Consider the following 19,967-nt stretch of genomic DNA (forward strand, 5'->3'; position numbering starts at 1 on the left):
GGGCGCCTGGCCGCAGCGCGTCAGAAATAACATAGAAAGGGGGAATAAAAAGAAGAAAAGGCCAAAAAAAAGTACAAAACCACAATACAGAGCCATGGGCCGGGGCGTCGGGGACAGGCGTGGCAGGGGAAGCGGAGCCGAATACCGGCAATGGCGCGGCAGAACGGGGCTAGGGGGAGGCCCGGGGGCTGCGGCCTGGGGGGCGCGGGGCTGGGGCATGCACAGAGGGGGGGGGGGGTGGCGGGGGGCAGCCGTCCCCACACCAAGCCCCTGCGCAGGGAAGGCCCAGGCCCACGGCATCGCCGGGGCTCGTCCACGGCCAGTTCGGCACCAGGGCTTGGGCAGGGCGCGAGGGGCAGCGCCCAGGCCAGGGACCCCTCGGCCAAGCCCCTTCCCCAGCCCACAGGAGGGGAAGCGGCCGCAGGGGCGGGTGGTGGGAGGCAAAGCTTGGTGAGACAGCGGCAGAGGGCTGCCGGAGGGCAAGGTGGGAAGTCCAGAGCGTGAGGGAAGGCCCAGGGAGGACTCAGCCCGGAGTCGCGGGGCCGCCGGGTCAGCCCGCAGCGAGCCGAGCCGGACCCAGGCTTGGCCGAGGCACTGGCACAGCGGCGCGGGCGGGCTCGGAGGCGTCGGGCACACGGCGCAGCGCCTGCTCCTCCTCGCCTCGAAAGCCTTCGAGCAGGGCCGCGGCTGCGCACGGTGCTCGCCGCCGGGCCACGGAGTGCTGACCGGGGGGTTTAATTGTTTCAGCCAGGACGCCGGTGCTGCGAGGGGACAGCACCCGAGGAAAACCGCATCAGGGACTCGGGAACGTCGCAGTCTCGACTGGCTGCTCCCAGCCTCCACCTCCGCCCCGTCCCCCTCCTCTCCCTCGCCAGCACGGAGCGTTTCTCCTGCGCAGTCTTCAGATCTCCTCCACTCCGTGTGCAAATATCATCACCAGCCCCGGCTCCAGCACCATGTCCTCGCCCATGTGCTGGTTCTCGCAGGCCATCACCACCACGGCCTGCTTGCCGGGGATGCGCTTGGCCACGTAGTTCTCATAGTACCGCCGGTTCATCTGGCGGGTCTCCAGCGTGGCCAGGCCCTGGGGCCAGTTCCGCTCGTGGGCGTTCTCGATCAGCTCATTGATGATGGACGTGGGGCAGCCGCTCTCCACCAGCGAGCGCTTGATGACGGCCTGCAGCACCGCGTCCGGCGTGGAGATCATCCCGCCCCACCGCGTCACCCGGGCCGGCTGCAGGGAGTTCACCCACCTGGAGACGGAGGGGGAACGTGGTCAGCATGGGCAGCTTCGGGGGGCCCCACCGCAACGGAGGAGCCAGTCTGCTCCGCGCTGGGGAGCCCAGCTGGACCGGGGGGTGCCTCTGCTTCCCACCCAGCCCTCCCCTGCTTCACCCCCCGACACGACCCGGCAGCGGCACCAGCCCTGCTACTCCCTGCCCAGAGTGAGCGGAAGAAAGGGCAAGCCGAAGCTACCTCCTCCGGCCTCTCACGAGGAGGACGGGATGTGGCAGCTTCCTGTGGGTGGGCAGGATGCAGGTGGAAGAACGAAAATGCCCCGAACCCATTGTGCACGCGGCTCACGTGCCGCTGCCCAGCGCAAACATCCTGCAGTGGCCCCCTTCCGTGCAGCATTTTCTTCTCAAGCTGTGCCTTTGCCTCTGAGGGCACTTCAGCCCCTCTCAAATCCAATTGCCAGCCTTCGCTCCAGACTCCCAGCGTCACTGGCACCCGACACAGGGCTCCCCAGCTCCTCCCCAACCAGCACAAGCACCAGCACTTACTCCAGGATTTCGTTGTACTCGATGGTCTCCTCCAGGTTCTGCAGGTTGGGGTTGACGCTGCGGATGGCGCGCATGTAGGCCTTCAGCAGCTGAATGTCCCGCTTCTGCAACAGGCAGGACACCGGGGGCTTGCAATGCGCAGCCAGCGCGGCGGCTAGACGCCCGGGGACCAGCCCCAGCGACGCTGCCGGCAGCGGCACGTTGCTGCCCGTCGGCTCAGCTACCAACCCAGCGGCTGGGCGACGGGCGCAGAACGGCCGCAGAGCCCCTCTCGGGCCGCCCTGCAGCCGCTTTCCTCGCCCACAAAGCCTTCGTGGTGCTTGGTGCCCATACAGGCCAGACTGACCCTCCCCGCGAGACCCCGCTGCGAGACCGCCGCTCGCACGCCCGGGCCCACCTGCTCAGCCAGTTGGTGCTTGTGCTCCGCCGAGGTCTTCTCCAGCTCGGCGATCCTCGTCTGCTGCTGCTGCACTACGGACCGCAGATGCTTGATGCAGTTGTGGTTTGGCAGCTCATCTTTGGGCATCTCCAAGCTGCAGAGCATCACAGGAAAAGGTGGAGGCCCCGCATTAGGGAACATCACAGAGCAGAGCACTCGGCATCAGCACGCGAGCAGCCTCCAGAACACGTCCAGTCTCGGAGCACTTGCCAAGAGGCCCGGGCAGCCCAGCACCGCGACCTCCGACGGGCGCAGGGCTGCCCAGCACCGCGACCTCCGACGGGCGCAGGGCTGCCCAGCGCCGCGACCTCCGACGGGCACAGGAAGGCCTCTGCCCCGCCAAGTGTCTGCGGGAGGGCTGCGGGAACAAACCACCTCCAAGTCAGCAGGCAATGAGGAGCTTCCTCTTCCGGAGCCATCAGGGCTCAGCACCAGGTAGCCCACGGGCCTGATCCAGCCTCCGACAGTCCCCAGGCCAACAGCCAGTCACCGTGGCTGCTTACAGCACGCCAGTGGGAAGGGCATCGGCACCAAGCGCTCAAGTGCCAAGGCCAGACCACCACCCTCTGCTCCCGGCAGCACATAGGAGGGAGCAGGACTCATGCTGCAACTTGTCCCAGGGGGCTGGAATGGCTCTGGGTGGATTCACGAAGGCTCCAGCGCCCCACTTCTAGCAGCCAACTGACACCCAAGCCCCAGCAACGAGCTAAGGAGCCAGGGGCTTTGAACCGAGTTTAAGAAGAAATGGGTTTGACTCCAGCTCCTTCACAACCCTTTCTGCAGCACCACGGCCTTCACAGCCCTGCGATCCCCGGAGCTCCGCACCCAGGGGCAATGGGGTGCCAGGCTCCGAACCCTGGGCTCCTTCCCCAAGCCTGTAGCCCCCGCTCTACCCGCCCTCCGTGGCAGAGCCGCCACGGTCATCCTCACCCGCAGCCCTGCTCGCAAGTCACCGGGCGCTTGGGATTGTGCTCGCAGTCGTTGAGGTGAGACATCAGGTTGTCCAGGCGCACAACTGCCGTACAGCCGAAAACAGCGTTGTCGCAAGTGATCTGCAGCTTCGAGAGCATATTACGCATGATCCGCGGGACGGGGCGGAGGTGGGCGACCGTCACAACGCTGCGGTCCACGGGGCACGTCTGCTGCTGGGAGAACCACTGGGTGATGCAGGCATTGCAGAAGGCGTGCTCGCAGTGGGGAGCCTGCAGGGGGGCAGAGCACAGCCGCGCGTTACTCAGGCCCGGTGGGAAGCGTTTGCTGGCTCGCGTGTGGAGGACGGTCTCGGCCCGGGAAAGGCTCCCGGTGCTCGAGAGGAGCACGGCAGCCGCTGCTGCCCTGGGGGAGGGGAGCAGAGGGCAAAGGCTCCCCCATTGCACAAGCAGGCACGAAGCCCACGCAGGGGAACGCGATGCCAAAAGCCAGCCCTGTAATGACCAGAGCCACACACGGCACCTTCACCGCTGCCACGCAGTCCCCCCTCCGGCTCTAATTCGGGTGCCCAGCCCCACCAAGGCACTCGCTTGCCCCCGACACGTGGTGACTTGCGAACCGCCCGGCTCCCTGGGACAGGGTGCGGACCCTGCGGGTACTGCCGCCTCCCGGACGGGCTGAGGGGGCAAGACAGAGCGGGATGCCAAATTTAACCATTTTTCCAGGGCAGATCAGAACATTACTTCACTGTATTTACACAGCTGGGCTCTGCTCCTGCTCTCAGACTGCAGTTGAAAGAGTATTCAGAGTAGGGACAGGGACTGGACAGACGCCAGCTCTCTGGACAACATGGAGCTTTCCTCCACAGAGCCGAAACCCAGCGTTGCAGGAGGGTCCGGCGCGTTCAGGGCGAAGCCCCATTTCCAAGCTGCTCCCCCAGCGCACGGTGCCTTGCAGGCTGCCTCGCACCAGCTGACGCAGGCAAACGGCGAGCGCAGGACGTCCGCTGAATTGGGACTCCCCTGGGCAAGCTGCAGGACCATCTGGGGAGCTTCAGTGCAGCCCCTGTGGCAACGCAGCTGGAGCCGAGCAGCCCAGCACCACGGAGCCGGGGCCAGGCGAGGCAGCACATGCCGGGCTCCCTGTGCCGCTTCAGCCTCTCAAGCCCCTGCCCCCCCCCCACTGCAGTGGAGGGACTGGGGTACCCCAGGGTCACCAATGCAGACTGGGGATGAGACAGAAACCACAGCAGTTTCACTGGCTAATGCACACAGAGGGTCACTCCATGCCCGTGACACAGGAACAGGCCCCAGAGACACCGAAATCCTGGGGCTGGACGCAGCCCTGAGCCCCCCGAGATGTCAAGGGAGGTGGCCCTGCCTGGGCCAGGCAGAGGGACCTCGCTGCAGGGAGGAACAAGGACAGGGGCCTCAGGAATGTGGTCCCTTCAAACCAAGGCTCAAGCCGAGCTGCAGCTCCCGTCACTGCAGCACTGGCAGAACGGGAGGGCTGGGATCCAAGAGACAGGCTGCTAAACACGCCCGAGAAAAAAAAAGCCTGGGAACAGGGGAGTTGGTGATATCACGTTCCCAGGAGATTTAAATAAACCTCCGTAAGAAAGCTGCGACTTTCCCTCTCTTCTGGGTGAGGGCCTGTGATCGTGTTCACATTTGACAGACTTTAAAACCAAAGCTTGCTGGATGTAACAGATCAGTGCACGGTTTTAAGCACAGAGTGCAGCTCAACGCACCCCTGGCCCGCTAGCACAGGGTGGGCTACAGCCCCCAGCCCGGCGGGCAGTGTGCCAGCACAGCCCAGGGCACAGCTTTTGTGCTGCAGCTCATTATTAAGCAATGAAACTGCAATAATTATGCACACTTTTCAGATGAGCTCAGTTTCATTTTAAGCCCTTTTATTTCAGATGGAGCTGGATTTAGGCAGAGGCACTGAGCTGCCCAGCACACGGCCGCAGCTCAGCCCACGGAGGAAGCCTCCCGCAGCATCCAGACCCTGCAGCGAGAGCAGGCAGTGCTTCCACCCTGCGCTGGAAGGGCCCAGCGAGCCGAGCTCACAGGAAAGCCCCAGCCACCAGCCTTTCCGCTGTGCAGTGAGCAGGGCAAGGCACGGAAGCAGCAGCAGCTTCCCGTGCACACCCTCCTGCCCCAAGCGGCTGCATGAGCCGGAGGATCCGGCCGGCAACGCGGCTGTGCTGGGCCCAGCAGGGCAGGGTGCTGGCACCAGCTCTGTCCGTCCTCTGAGCCGCATCTGGGGGCAGGAGAGGAGCAGAGCACCCAGCCAGGCTCCCGACAGCAAGGCAAACAGATCAGCTCTGCAGCGCGGAGGAAGCAGTGAGCATCAGCCAAGCGTGAAGCCAGAAGCAAGGGACAGATCTTAGCATGGCTGCCGCCATCTCTGCCTTGCGACAGCATCACTGGCAGGCAGCTGAGCTTTGGTACCAAGAGGCAAGAAGGGAGTAAGGAACGAAAGGGTGAGGGAAACCTGTCCAGCACAGGCTTACCCCTTCCTCCCACCTCCTCGCTGACCCCAGGACATCCCCCAGGCCCAGAACTCCAGTTCTTTTCCAGCAGAACTCACACCAGCGCAGACTTTCACCCCCGGTGCTGCTCCCTTACCCATGCTGTTGCCTTAAGCCAGCAGTAGGAAAGTCAAGAATCCACTGAGCTCACCTAACGCACACGCTGTGCGTGGTGCCCACCATCTGATCAAGACATCTAGAAGTCTGGAGCTGCCATCGGGGGATTTCAGTAGCCACAGTCATTGCTCAGATGGAAACCTACCTGAACCGGCTCCTCCAGGACGCCGCTGCAGATGGGGCATATAAGGTCTTCATCAACATCCCCCTGAAAACGTGCTACATCATACCCCATCGCTCATCACCGACACCAGAACCCTGCGGAGCGAAAAAGCAGAGTGGTCAGGAGCAGTCACGCATCCCAGGACACCTGGACAGAGCAGGTCCCGGCCCTCACAACGTCCCGGCCCCAGATTTCTGCCCTCTCCTCCCACTCCGGGCGCTGGGGCAGCCGCAGACACGGCTGGAGCTCGCAGCACACGGGGGAAGCTGTCCCAGCCCGTCTGTGCTGAATTGCCCCTCCGCTCTGACACGCTGTGGCCTTGCTTCTCTCCCACACACGGTTATTACTACTCCTGCTGCAATTTTTCTACTTGCTGGTTGTTTTTTGCGCAGTTCTGTGTGGTTTGTTGAGGAGAGGACAGCACAGGGGCACCTCTAACGAGCAGACCCCGTGCTGTGGGCTGAGCAGCGGGATGTGCGCCGGGGACCGTTGTCCTGGGGTGCAGCCAGGCACCGGCCAGCCTTGCCGCATCAGCTGCAGAGGAACCAGCTCCTTCCCTGGGGCCAGCGGCCCCCCAGGCCCCAAGTCCCCATCCCTCCCCACTCCCAGGTAACACGTTCACCAGCTCCTTACATGCTCTGCCAGAGGCTGACCTTGAGCTCTGCCCCGGCACACCGGCAGTTACTGGTTCCTCTGAGGCTTGTCCCTGAAGAGCCAGCTCCTCCTCTCCCCTTCTCGCTGACATCAAAGCCGGCGATGAACCGCCGTGGCCAAACAGACCCACACTGCCCTTGGCTGCAGACAGCGAGTCCCCGCCCCAAACACAAACAGGAGCCAGGAGGGACGGGAGGTGCGCGAGGGCATGAGGACCTGCACGAGGCTCCGAAACCACCGTCCTCGCAGCGATGAGACCACGGCATGACAGCACGCCGGCTGCGCCAACGCCAGGAGCACCTCGGCCGACTCGCCCAACACCATGCACCTCCCCAGCCACGTCGCGCAGCGGAAGAACTCTGGCTCCGGACAGACGGCCCAAGCAGGGCTGGCTGTGGAAGCCACAGCGTCTGCTCAGCTAGAGCAGTGAAGGAGAGGCGATGGATGGACAGAACGGGAGCCGGCAGGTAATGCAGTTGCTTCATGGCTGGCACTTGGGACCCTCCCCAAGCCAAAGGGCAGCAGGGAGGGACTTCAGTCTTGCTGGGCACCGTGGAAGTCAGACAATAAATCAGCTCCACGCGCAGACAGATTCCTTGCCTCCACAGAGCAGGCACAGACAAAAGACTCCTCTGATGGAGGCTGGGGTGGGGAAAGTCCCTGTGTCAGAGTTTGCAATTGAGATAACAAGATTAACGGCTGCAGGCTGGAGGGAGAATGGATCTCCGAGCAACCAGGATCGGCTGTTCGTAAACCTTCCCATGCCTTTGGACAGATGCCGCTCTCCTCCACGGGGTAGGGACCCAAATTCCTTCCCATCCCTTTCCGAGCCACTCGCACTGCAAGCCTCAGCACCTCCGACACGTTCACACCAACGGGAAGGGCAAATATGGGTGTGCAGGACCCAGCGCAGCAGCTCCTGGCTGCCAGCCGAGCCACAGCACCCATGCAGCCGGCCGGCCCCCCACCACAGCGCGGCTTCGCTTTGCAGCTGGCACTGCTCCGACCTTCTCTGCTGCTCCATGCCCGGTGTCTTACAGTGTCTCGGTGTGTGAGCAGCTCCCCAGACGGCCTGCCCTCTCCTCCTGCTCGGCAGACACAGCAGCACCCGCACGGGCACTCAGGCATCAAAGCGGAACTGCACTGGGCACCACTTCAGAACCCCACTCCCTAGCAACTCTTTCTTCATCTTCTGCTTCCAACATCACCCTCCAGCAACAGCTGGGCAAGGCACCGAACGTCTTCACTTCCACTCAGGGAAGAGCCGAGCGGAGGGCAGCACACAGGTGCTGAAAGCCAGCCTTGCCATCTGTCAAACAGAAGCCACATCCAACCTTCCTCCAGAAAAACTTCAGCACCTGCGTGAGTCCGAGCGCCTCCGAATTCCTCTCGCTCCTCGACCCAGCTGTTCCCCTGTCTGCCAGAGCTCGTCTGCACGGCTCTGCCAGCACGCTGAAGCGGGGAGCACCCCGCTGCTATCATGAAGCAGAAACAGGAGAGCTGAAAGTGTCTGCAAATGCTCCAGTGAGACACAGCTGGCAACCCAGCCTCCCTCCTGCTAGAGCCAGAGGTGAATTAATGGCCCGGCCCCGCAGGACACTGGATACGCTCACTCCTCCCTGGGCTCCGCAATCTGCGGGATGGCCCCAAAGAAGGTATCGCATCGCTAATACAAGCAAGACCTACTTGCGCAGCGCTACTTAGCACGAGCGATGATTCACAGGCTGCAGGGATCCATCATCTGCTGAACCAAACACAAAGAGCTTAGAAAATACCTTTCCTGGAAGGGCTCGCAGAGGCACTCAGACACCGGGGTGAAGCAGAGCCAAACCAGCTGCAACACGGGCAAGACACAACGGAGGGGAGTGACAACTGAGCAGGAACCCAGACAGACCCACTGCCACAGGGACCTGCTTCTTCAGTAACCAGCAGCTGCCACCTCCGATTCTACTCAACTGAAGCGAACGAGCTTCCCAATCCTGCCCTCCCCAAATGCGCACGGCTTCGACCGCCACACCGCCAGCCTCCCTCGGGCTGGGCAGGGAGAGGGGACAGCTCGCATGGATCAGGGGCCAGTCACACGACTGGGCTTTAGCCCAAGCTACAGAGAAAACCTGGGATAAGTCACTTTTTCCCACTCCCCTTGTCATCAGGCTCCTGCCTCATCTTTGCAGATTGTCATCTTCTTGGCCTGGGGACTTCGAGCACCTGCACTGCTGCTCAACACAGAGGAGATCTACATAGCAACAAGGGCTTTACGCTATCAGAGCCCATCAGCAATTAACAAGTCAAAAGCACTTCGACACTCCTACCCTCACCCAAAGCCTCCTCAGCATCCACCAGTGAGACAAAGGTTCCTAATAAGCCCTTGGGGAAGCAGAGGAGAGGAAAGCAGAAGGCAACAGCTTGCTCTGCAGCTGGTTAGAGCAGCGCAGCAGCGAGAGCAGTCACATCCTCACGGCGGGGATGCCCCAGCGTCTCATCTCATCTCCAGCCCCGACTTGCGCTGCTCTTCTGTCCCCCCCACAAACCTGCCACTTACGTACGCCAACAGGAGATCTGAAAAGTCACAGCAGACCATCACTGTCGACTCCCCCGACTCTGGTCACGGGGCATTCATTCCTACACAGCAAACGCATGGCGGTTTCACTCCAAATCTTGGGCAGAAAGCGGCTTCGCTCAGCTGCCTGGTGTGAGCTCACCTCCGCCTCCCGAGGCTCCTCGTCACCTCCGCAGGGTCACAGCGCGCGAGGCTGGGCCTCCTCTGACCCACAGCGTATCTCCCCGTCTTTCATGTTCACAGCAGCCACACAGATACAATTTCCGTGGTAATAATGCGCTGTCTTCCAGCACGATAACTAACCGTTCCTGCCCCCAGAGGAAAATTCGATTGCTCAGAAAATTTCTTCTGTAGACAAAAGGAAAATTAATGGCTTAAAAAAGCTCCCCCTCCTCCTTGGGAAAAAAAAAAATGTCTGCATGGGAGCCCGTGGATTTGTTCCATGGCCCCCAAAGCACATGTTCGCATGTTCCCTCCTTTTCGCCACCATATGTTCGAGCTGCTGGATCCCAGACTCTGCAGCTGAGCCAAGCTTTGTGCCTGCTCAACTGCTCCAGGCACAGCCTGCGGAGCCAGCCAGCATCCTCCGGCTCCGGAGGAGCTCCTGCTCCACCAGCGCAGGAGGCTGACTCACCAGGAGCTCGCCAGGCTCCTGCTCACCCACACAGCCAGCGCTCCTCCACCAACAGCTGTTTTGGGTGACAAGCACACCGGGCAAGGATCCAGAGGCACTGGGAAGGGGCCTGGCCCTAGGCAGCTTTGCTGGGAAAGCAGCATCTCCCACGAGATCTTACCAGTGTGCTGTCGGCTGCGGGTCCCGGGGCAGGAACAGACTCCTCCACTGTGCCACCGAGCAGCGTGTTGCTGTCGGGGGACACTGACTCACTCCCAGGAGCCGACAAGCGTGAGCAACACGAGCAAGGACCGGCGCAGAGGCAGACAGCAGTGCTGGAAGAGAAGCAGATTTCACCCAGGCAAACCCTGTGCTGGCTACAGAACTCTCCAGGCCCCCAGCCACCCAGAGCGCGAGAAGGCCGGGGTTTAAATGAGACACCGGCCCACACAGAAGAGGTAACAGGGACGACTCTCAGCTCACCCAGACAAACCGACCTGGCCCGAGGCAAACAACAAATGACAACAGCAAGAACAACATAATCACGGGAACAGAGCCAAACGCAGAACCTCCCCAACACACAGTAAAAAATGCACCTGAGAAGTCAGAGCACAGCGGTGAGCAGAACCAAGGACCGGATGCAGAGCTGCGACCAGCCCAGGGCCCTGTGTTCAGACACAAAGGTGTCCAGCTCCTCCCGGGGACATAAGCCCCCGGCAGCGCCTGCCAGCTCCACTGCCCGTCCTTCTTTCGGCAGCCATCCACGCAGCTGCCAGCTCGCCAGGGAAGCCCACCCCTCCTGTGGAAATACAGAAGGCCAGACAGAATACCTTAAAACATGACAAAAACACAACAACAAATCAAACTTCATTAGCCTGTGCTGGAAGTCTCCAGCGTCAGGCCTCGCCTGGTTCTCAAGGAAAGACGACACCATTTTCTCATTACTTCCAATATAAGTGTTGCCAACAGGCACCAGAGCCGCTTCGCAGCTGGGACAGCTCGGAAGAAACCTGTTCGGTGAGCAATGGTGTTTTTAATAATCTTCCCTAATTTCATCAGCTTCGTGAGCCAAAAGAAATAGAATTGAAACCAGAAAGCCAGGGGGAGGGGAGGAAAGGGAGAGAAAACAACATATGGATGCAAGAGGGTCTGCTCTGTAGCAGTTCAAGCCCAGCATGGGAGCCAGGACACCAGCGATCTTCTCACTGGTTTGCACTGTGTGTGTGTTCTGGGGCACCATGATTTGTCGTCTCCATCTCCCCGCTGTGAGTAAATACATAACATCTTGGGGGGGCTGCACGGTTTCTGAAGCAGTTCTTGCTGCCGCTGGAAAGTTTCCAGGGGGAGGAAAAAGAGACCCAGAAGCTTGAAGTAGTCAAAGTCTTACAGCAACTGGCTCCCAGCCCCCAGGATCTGCATCCATTTCGCATGGCCTTCGCTCCCAGCAGCCCAGGCCACGCCAAGGAAAGAGGCTGCCGGCACGGCCAGTGGGACGGCAGAGGAGCAGGGACAGAGCTGCACAGCAGAAGCTGCCCTGTCGGTACCTGGAAGGGAGGGCAGGGGCTCTGCAGGGGCTGACGTTGGCCGAAGCGCCTTGCTGAAGGCATCTGCCAGGCTCTGTCACCCAGCCCAGGTGAGGCGGCTGCGCGGAGAGGACCAGGGCTGGCGCCAGGACGCAGGTGACTGGGCTCTGCTCAGCCAGATCTCTGGGCTGACAAGCAGACTGGAGACGGAGGAGACATCCGGGTTGAAGCTGTGCCCACGTCTGTGCCTCGCAGCTTTAAAGCGGCTCCTGACTGACCTGACACGACGGAAGTCTCACAGGAAATCCTCCCACCAGCAGCCAGCACTGGCTTGGTGACGCAGCAGAGGACACACCAGCCCGGCGACAGTCAGCGTGCAGCGTGGTGACAGTCTGGTGCTCTCCAGCGAGCGGCCCAGCCGGGCAGCTCGCCAAGCCCCAGTGACGGCTCGCCGGCCCTCCAGCCCGACCCCGGCATCAGCCGCCCGTGCACTGCAGAGCGCAGCGCCGGCAGCAGCTGCAATGAACGTGCTGGGCCCCTGTAAGCCCCTTGCTCATGACGAGCACCCAGCACACAGCCACCCGGCCCCGGGTCAGAGCCTGCCGGCAGTCGGGCGCTGGGGACCCACCAGCTGGTGCCAGGACTGGCCCCCAGTGTCACACAGGAAAGGGAGAGCGGTCTGGCACACGATTAACAAGAACAATATTGAATCCGAACATGCAGCATAATCTAAAGCTGGGCAGGAGTCCCTCTGCCTGACCTAGCTGTCCAGTTTCTGAGCCAGGCAGCACAGCGGGGCAGGAACCAGCCCAGCACGCGCTGGGCACTCCTGGCCGCAGCAACCTCCCCATGCTGCCGGGCCTGGCAGGGAACCAAAGCGGGCACTTGCTGGCATGCAGGCCGAGCACAAACCCAAACTCTGCCCTAATCTGGGGCTACGAGCTCTCTGCTCAGACACAGCCCCCACCAGGATTTAACAGAAGGAAGGGCCAGCACTACGTACGTCCTGTGGCTTCTCTGGAGACGGAACAGCAGCAGGTCCGGCTGCCGCATCCCCCCGGCTCCTCGGTCCAGGGTCATACCCCCATCAAGGCACAGGGCTGGGAGTTACCCGGCCGTGCCAGACCCTTCCAAGCCACCACACTTACAGCCTTGACTCAGGTCAGACCTCCCTGGTCCTTGTGATAATCACCTTGGCTTTTCTGGTACAAAGTTACACCCTGCACCTGTCTGTGTCACGCTGCTCGACAGAGCGGGTCTGAATCCAAATGCCAGCACCAAAACCGAGCAGGGTCCGGAGCCCACCCAGCATGGGCGGTCCCCGGGCGCAGCCACGCACCGTCTCCTGCTCAGCACTGCCGGCGAGGTCGCAGAGGCAGCTCCGTGGCTGCAGCACCAGATTCGTGGCGCTGCTCTGCCTATTCCTTTGCTTCTCCCACTCTGTTGGCATCTGGCTCGCCTGCGTGTGTGGAACGAGCCTGCGTGGTTTCGTGGTCTTCCCAGGAATTTCTGCATGCATTTGAGCCATCTGCAGGCCCCGAGCTTCCAAATCGCTGGCGCAGAGGAGAGTGCTGGTCCACAGGCCGGGCTAGTCGCTTCACCTGCCCGACTTCAGCTCCTCCATCAAGAGGAACTGGTGAAGAGCAGCAGATACAACAAACCAGTTCTGCCTGCATGCACGCCACCAGCAACCACCGGCTGCTTGGCATGTGCATAATTAACCACCCCACTAATGACACCAGGGAGCAGCAGCACTCCCTCCCCACCAAAAAAAAAAAAAAAAAAAAAAAATCGATCAGCCACTCCAACAGCCTCCACCGAAACGCAGCTCCTTCGCTCCTCTCCAGCGTCACCACGCAGGGTCTCTAATTGCTGCTGCACATACCCAGGAAGCAGACAGCAATTCAGAGTAATTTACACCCCAGTTGCAGAAGAGCCAGCAAAGCAATCCCCACAGCAGCTCCCGCTCTGGGGACGAGCCCGGCAAGCCTCTGTGCTCTGCCCCCCCGCAGCACGACCTGCTGCACCCTGCACAGGGACTGGTACCACGGCAGAGCCGTGCTCCAGGCTCAGAGGGAACAACTGCACCGAGGAGCTGGGTTTGACGACTATCCGACACGAACTAGCATCATGATTCTTGCTCACTAATCCCTCCAAGGGTTACCACCCGCCCCGACATCACTGCTGAGCTAATGCACTCATTTTGAAACAGCGGTGACACCAGCGCATTCCTTCTCCGATGCGCGCATCCTTCGGCAGGAACAAAACCCGGGGATCCAGCGTGCCCACAGCCGGGGCAATCGATATCCCCAGGCCCGAGGCTCTCCTCGGCCGAGGCGCTGCTGCAGAGTGCTCCAACCAGCCAGCAGAGACTCCAGGAACGACTGACTGCAATCCACAAAGTTTTAGTACACGCTATTTTGATTCAAGAGGTTACAGGCAAAACACATAAAAACATTACTCATTATTTGCTAATTAAAAGCCAAAAGCATTGAGAGTACAAATCTTACAGCTCTTTCCACAAAGATTTTTTCCCCCAGTGTTGATCTTCTGTTTGACATTAGCTCACTCCCAGAGAGGAAAACGTTCCAAAGGAACAAAAATAAAAATCCCTTTTTCTAACAGGCCCTTCACAAGCCAAAGGAAACTCCTGCCCCAGTACACCCAGGCAAACGAGATCAAAAGGAAAGCAGGGTTAAACAATTCTTCTCGGTTGTATAATAGGAGGAAAACACACCAGTGGCGAGGCCCTGCCCATGTTCAAGATCGTCAGGGTAGCTGGTGGAAGGACAAACAACACAGGGAAGAGCTCTGATTGCTTAACCCCTGCAGAGCCAGGCTCGCAGGCTCGGCCACCCAGCAAGGCCGCTCCTTCCTCTGGAGAGCTCCTCGGGATCTGTGAAGGCCGGCCGATAGCCCTGGGAACACCTACGGGCATCGCGCCCAGCGCTGGCAGCGCCTCAGAATCCCACAACACGAGACAACGCTGCCGGTACTAAGAAAGCACAGCCGGCCCGTGATCTCTCCCAGCCGGGACCCAACAAACTCTTCCTGTTTTCCAAACCTGTAATGTGTTAAAAGGATTGAAGTGAAAGAGGCTGGAGGCAGAACGGGTCGCTGGGGAAGTCAGCCACCTGAAGAAAGCAAGGAAGGAAAAGACATCTTTGGGAAGCTCCTCGAGGTGGCTGCTGAAAGCAGAGCAGCTCAGCACACCCAGCGTCACCTCTGCACCTACAGAAGCAGGGGAGGGTCTAACAGGGGGGTGCACCCACAGGGGCCTGGGCAGAGCTCACCTGAAACGGCAAGCTGAGCAGTCCGGGCAGAGCCCCGCGCTGCCCCATCCCTCCCCTCCAGCACAGCCTGCTCGCTGGCGCGTGCTTGGCACGAGACAGCTTTTATCTATCCCAACCCCAACTCCACAGCCGGAAAACTGCAACGGCAGCTCTCTTCCAGAGCCATGGGACGAGCAGAAGCAACGACCACAGACCAGACCCAGCCCCTGCTCTGCTCCAGCCACCCTCACCTCCAGCCGGCGAGGAACATGACAAGATTTCCCGGGCTGCCAAGTCCTTGGCGCTGCCTCAAGTCCTCCAGCCCCACGAAAGGCAGAAACCAGGACTCGCAGCTGACTGCAAGCCTCTGCTTCGCAGCCGAAAGCAGCTCAGGGAACGCAGCTTGGGGCTGCAGGTTGCTAAGCCATGGCAATGACTTCTGGGGAAAAAAATAAAACCCACACGTTGTTTTGGGAATATCCAGGTCCTGTTCTTTGCTCAGACACTCTGACAGGGTGGCCTGACCCGGAGCAGCTGAGCTGCCCGCCCAACTCCTGCTGCTTCGCTTCTGTACTTTCCTCAGACCAAGCCCTTCCAGAGCTCAGGAATTCAATCGACAGCGCTGCAAAGGGGCTTTGATGCCTCGGGCAGGACGGCCAACGGGGCAGAAAGAACACGAAACCCCACAGAGAGGCAACAACATGGGGATAACTGGGAGAACACTCAAAGGTCAGCACCGCTCCGGTGCTGGGGAAGGAAACCTTGGGGCAGATCTCCACCAGACAGCAGGATGTCCTCCAAAAGTGTTCCAAGAGGAGGGGGATGCTACGCCCATGCCTCATCTCCTGCCCGGCCACGCACTCACCTGCCTGGCAGCGGCTGCGGCGCCAGGAGAGACCCTGCCCGCAACCCTCCTGGCACACGAGGGCTGTCCCCGTCACCCACTGCCCGCGGCAACGGCGCTACGCTCGCTCCGGGCATCGCACACAGAACCGCAGCTGCCAAGCCTCTGGCTCCTGTGCCCAGGTTTATCAGAAGGGAAACGTTCAAGATCCAGGCGGAAACACACATTCTGGGTTTTGTTCTTCCTGCTACGAGCTCAATGTTCTTCCACTCGCTGCATTTCAACACCGCAAAGACTCTTCATTTTGCCCAAGCTCTGCCTGCAACAGCTCCTGCCCGCCAGGACCTCAACGAGGTCCTGTCCCACTAAAATCCACTCAGGACACCGGCTGCCCTCCCCAGCTGTCGCTGAGCTCCAACACCTCCCACAACCCCTGAGAGCACGGAGGAACGCGGCGCAGCACGCTGCCACAGCCCGCAGTGCATCCACGGGCAGATGGAAGGTGTTGCAGGACCCCAGGCCGCTGCCGGGGGCTGCACGCTCCCCATCCGCGGCGGCAGAGGCACCGGCAGGCTCCGACCAGGCTGGGGCCTCGCACGTGGGCCAGGCCCTGCACCCACGGGAAGTGGCTCCTGGAGGGCATTCACAGTTACGAAGCAGAGGATGCGAGGGTCTGCAGGGCAGGCTTCCCCTCATTAGACAAGTGGAACAAGCCCCTTGTTAACAGCTGGGACCCTGCTGGAACTGCACAGCGGAGCTTCACCCAGCTCTGCCCAGCCTTTCACTCCCTCGGTCGTTTCTTACGGCGTCAAGACACAAAGAAAACAAAAAGCCTAAATCTGAAGTTAAACTAGTTTGTGCTCGGGGTTTTTCCTCCCCCAGAAGCAGCAGATGTGAACCACAGCCAGCAGAATGTCTGAACACAGACAGGAGGTTACGAACAGCACCCCGCATGCCCACTCACCAGCAGCCCGTCCCCTCCTAACCCCACCGTGTGCCTCATCCCAGAGGGAACCACGCCGGGCGGCTCCTTTGCGCAGGGGCAGACATGCGCTGCAGTACCTGCCACCGAAGGGCAGGCCTGGCAGGCAGAAGGACGCCTGGGAGCTGCACCCCAGGAGCTCCCAGCCCCCCAAACTCCCTGGGGCAGAACCTGGGTCCTCACAGGTCGGCTGAGTCTCCACGCTCCCGCTCAGACTCACCTTCGACTACCGGCACTACCGTGGTGCCAGGCAAGCCCAGACCAGCTGCCACGTGGAAATCCTAACAAACGAAGACCAAAAAGCTTTTTGGCTCCAGCCCAAAGCACTTGGATGTGAGGGGTCTCTCTAGACCCGGTGAACAACCCCATCCTGACAGCAGGGCAGCACGGATGCTGCTCAGTAAGCAGCGTCCGCCGTTTTGCGCAGCGAGGAGCCCACAGGAGCTGCGAAGCCCCGCAGTGGGCCAGCCTCCACGCTGGCTGCTCAGCGAGTGACACAGGCAGGGACTGACCGCTGAGCAGCACAGCTCACGGCTCGCCCGTACCTACGGCTCCGTCCAACCCTCACTCCGCGCTGCCTCCAGCTGTCTCTGCAGCCTTTCGGGTGCCTTCCCAGCACCCTAGATTCATCAGTGGGTTTCGTTAACAAAGCACTTTCCCTGCCAGTGACAGGCAACCTCGCTCTTTTGAGAGCACTCTGGGAATTCCCGTGTCTGCCCTTCTAGAGCATCAAGTGAAATGAGATAGGGAAATCAGGCAGGGGCAGTTTTTAAGCCAGTTTGGCAAGATTTATATTAAACCTCTGAAATTCAAGGAAGATCTTGCTATTTCCCTGTAGACACCCATTTACAACAAAGGTTCTTTAACAGCTTTAGAGCGAGGGCTGGGTCCCTCGCTGTGAACCTGCACAGCGCCATGAAGAGCAGGCTGGGATCTCCGAGCGGCGATCGAGGCAGATCTGCCGGCTACAAGCTGTGAGCGGAGCCGCATGTGTTGCACGGTCAGCTGCAGCGGGGGACTGCCAAAGCACACCAAGATCTTTCTTGCCAGCAGAGCGAAAGCAAAGTTTTCAGATAAATAAGGCTTCAAAGCCAGTGGCAGCAGCCAGCTGAAAGCCCTGAGAGCATGTATAAAGCAACACCCCACAGAACTGCTGACGTAACTCCAACTGTTCACGCGTCGGAGGCTCCGCGTGTGTGGAGGAAGGACTGAAACTCGTCCGCAGCCTGGAGAGGTGCTCGATTTACCTTCCACGGCAGAATTCCTCCCCAGGCAGCAAAGAGACAGGGCTGGGCTGGGTTCACTCTTTGCAGGGAGACGCTCCCAATGGCCCATCTTTTCCCCTTCCTCTTCTACAGTTTAAAGCGTCATTCTCCAAGGGCCGAGAGCCGCTGCCACGCGGTAGTCATAAGGGCAGACAGCACAGATCTAGTCACAGGGGAAAAAAAAAAAAGGGAAGAAAAGATAAGCATGGTGAAAACTGAGGTGTGAAAGGCTGTGCCCGGGCCTTGACCCCTCTCAGGGCCCACACGAAGACACCTCTCTTCCTCCACACATGGACCCAGGCCATCAGCCACACAGAAACGAAACCTGCGTTTCCTGAAGGGCCTCTGCAGATCTCCTGAACAGCCGGATCACCGGCGCAGAACCCCTGAGCGCCGGGACACGAGCCCCGCACGCCCCGACGCAGACACACGCTCCCCTGGGGACAAGGCTCGAAGCTGGTTGCGAGAAGAGAGCCACCGCCACAGCTCAGACCGCCCCTCACCTCATCTTCCAACACAGAAAGTTAACCTGCCTTGCCGCCTTTTATTTTTAAATTTAAGTGGGCAGAATAAGGGTCCCCCCGGAGCCCCCCCCCAGCCTCCGAGCCCTCGCGCACCCTGGCCTCCCCAACAGGCTGCAGGCGACTGAGACAGCGATCCCTGTGTCCCCGCAGCACGCTGCTGGGGGAAGGCCAGCCCTCAGCCGGAGCTCTGCTCGCCTCGCCCCACTGCGCGTGGCGGCAGCGGAGCCGGGACGAGAGGCGTTCCCGGCAGGAGCACACTGAGTGCTGCGGAAGGAAGGTTTGCCCAGTAGGTAACGTCTGGGCTGCCGAGTTATGCAATCCTGCTAAAAATAGCTTCCCAAATGCCACCCTAAGATCTTCTGACACAAATCCAAGTTTTTCCTGCAGCTCCTCTGCTCACTCTAGCGTTGCAAAAATTGACAGCAGGGAAGCCCGAAGGGGAAAAGCTGCTTTGGGTTTACCTGCCGGTCTCGGCCACGGGGACAGAGACTGCTCAGAAACAGCCCCGGATGCCAGCAGCGGGTGAACCGGCACGACGGCCCCGCAGGCAGCGACGGCACCGCAGGCAGCGTTCTGGCCGTTGGAAGGGAGCAGCCCACCCACTGCATTCTTGGGCACTCTCACGTCTATCACCTCATGCCGTGGTTAAAGAGACGAGGGCCCTTCCTGCCAGGCGAGCCCCGGCCAAGCCCCAGCGCTCACCGTCGGCTGAGCCGCAAAGCGGCCGGGAGCACAGCCTGCTCCCGGGGAGCCACCGGCCTGCCCCGCTCCCCAGGCCAACGGGCAGCGCGATGTGCCCGGGGAGGGGGGGTCGGGGTCCCTGGACCGGGCCTGCACGGGCCCCACGGGCCTCGGCCACCAGCGACGGGCGCTACCGGGGAGCTGCGAAGGGCCGCCCGCCGGGGCGGCCCCCGCCCTCCCCCGACCCCCCCGCGGAGGAGCGGCCCCGGTCCACCGGGAGGAGCCAGCCCCAGCCCTGCGGGGCTCCCCCCGCTCCGCCACCGCCCGCACCGCGCAGGTCGGAGCCCGCCAGGCCCGGGGCCGCCCGTGACACCGGAGCCCCCAGCCCAGGGCCTCTCCCCCGGGCCGAGCCCCGCGCGGCTGCCGGAGGCGGAGCCCCGCGGCGCCCACCCACCCCCCTCCGGCTCCCACCGCCCAGCCGCGCCGGACCCCCCGCCCCGAGCACCGGGCCCCCGCCCCGAGCACCGGGCCCGCCAAGGCCCTGCCCCGAGACCCAGCCGCCCGCCCCGCTCCCCGCCACCCCCCGGAGGCCCCCCCCACGCCGCCCGCCCACCAGCAGCGCCCGACTCCCCCCGCGCGGCCCCGGCCTCACGCACCGCTGCGCCCGGGCCGGCTCCGGGGCGGCCGCGGCCTCCTCCGGCCTCCTTCGCCCGCCCCACCGCGCTGCTACGCAACCCCCGCCCCGCCGGAAGCGCCCACTACGGGCCGGAAGCGGCGCTCTAGCCAGCAAGAGGCGGCGATAGGCGGGAACTCGCTGGTCGGGGCGGGATCTATAACCCGCGCGGGGCGGGGAGGAGGCGGGGCTTATGCGCACATCTCCACCTGAGGCCCGCCCCCTCCGCACCGCTATTAGCCGGCGGCGCGGGGCGTCCTCCGCCCCCCGCGCTCTGATTGGCTGCCCGGGGTGGCGGCCGGCGACTTCCGGGAGCGCCAGCGGCGGCGGTGGCGGCGCTTCGGCAGGTCAGCGCGTGCAGTTGGGGAGGGTGGGGAGGCGCCAATCAGCGGCGGGGCGGGGGGTTG

General features: G+C 61.8%; 1 protein-coding gene across 2 annotated transcripts; it reads right to left on the reverse strand.

Moving 5' to 3' along the window:
• Nucleotides 1–51: 51 nt before the first annotated feature.
• RNF41 (ring finger protein 41) lies at nt 52–19,956 on the reverse strand. 2 transcript variants are annotated; one of them, XM_075445741.1, is made up of 10 exons: nt 19,544–19,956; nt 17,665–17,845; nt 10,393–10,595; nt 9,978–10,131; nt 9,326–9,531; nt 5,952–6,064; nt 3,154–3,425; nt 2,182–2,317; nt 1,785–1,888; nt 52–1,253 (listed from the first exon to the last, which is right to left on the reverse strand). In XM_075445741.1, the coding sequence occupies exons 6-10, from the start codon at nt 6,039–6,041 to the stop codon at nt 902–904; spliced, it is 954 nt and encodes a 317-aa protein (XP_075301856.1). In that variant the 5' UTR covers nt 6,042–6,064; nt 9,326–9,531; nt 9,978–10,131; nt 10,393–10,595; nt 17,665–17,845; nt 19,544–19,956; the 3' UTR covers nt 52–901. The 2 variants fall into 2 exon arrangements, with proteins under 2 accessions (XP_075301856.1, XP_075301855.1); XM_075445740.1 differs by lacking the exons at nt 9,326–9,531; nt 9,978–10,131; nt 10,393–10,595 and having other exon boundaries at nt 19,544–19,952.
• Between the last annotated feature and the right edge of the window lie 11 nt (nt 19,957–19,967).

The sequence above is a fragment of the Opisthocomus hoazin genome, chromosome 32 (genome assembly GCF_030867145.1).
Source record: "Opisthocomus hoazin isolate bOpiHoa1 chromosome 32, bOpiHoa1.hap1, whole genome shotgun sequence".
Classification (NCBI taxonomy): domain Eukaryota; kingdom Metazoa; phylum Chordata; class Aves; order Opisthocomiformes; family Opisthocomidae; genus Opisthocomus; species Opisthocomus hoazin.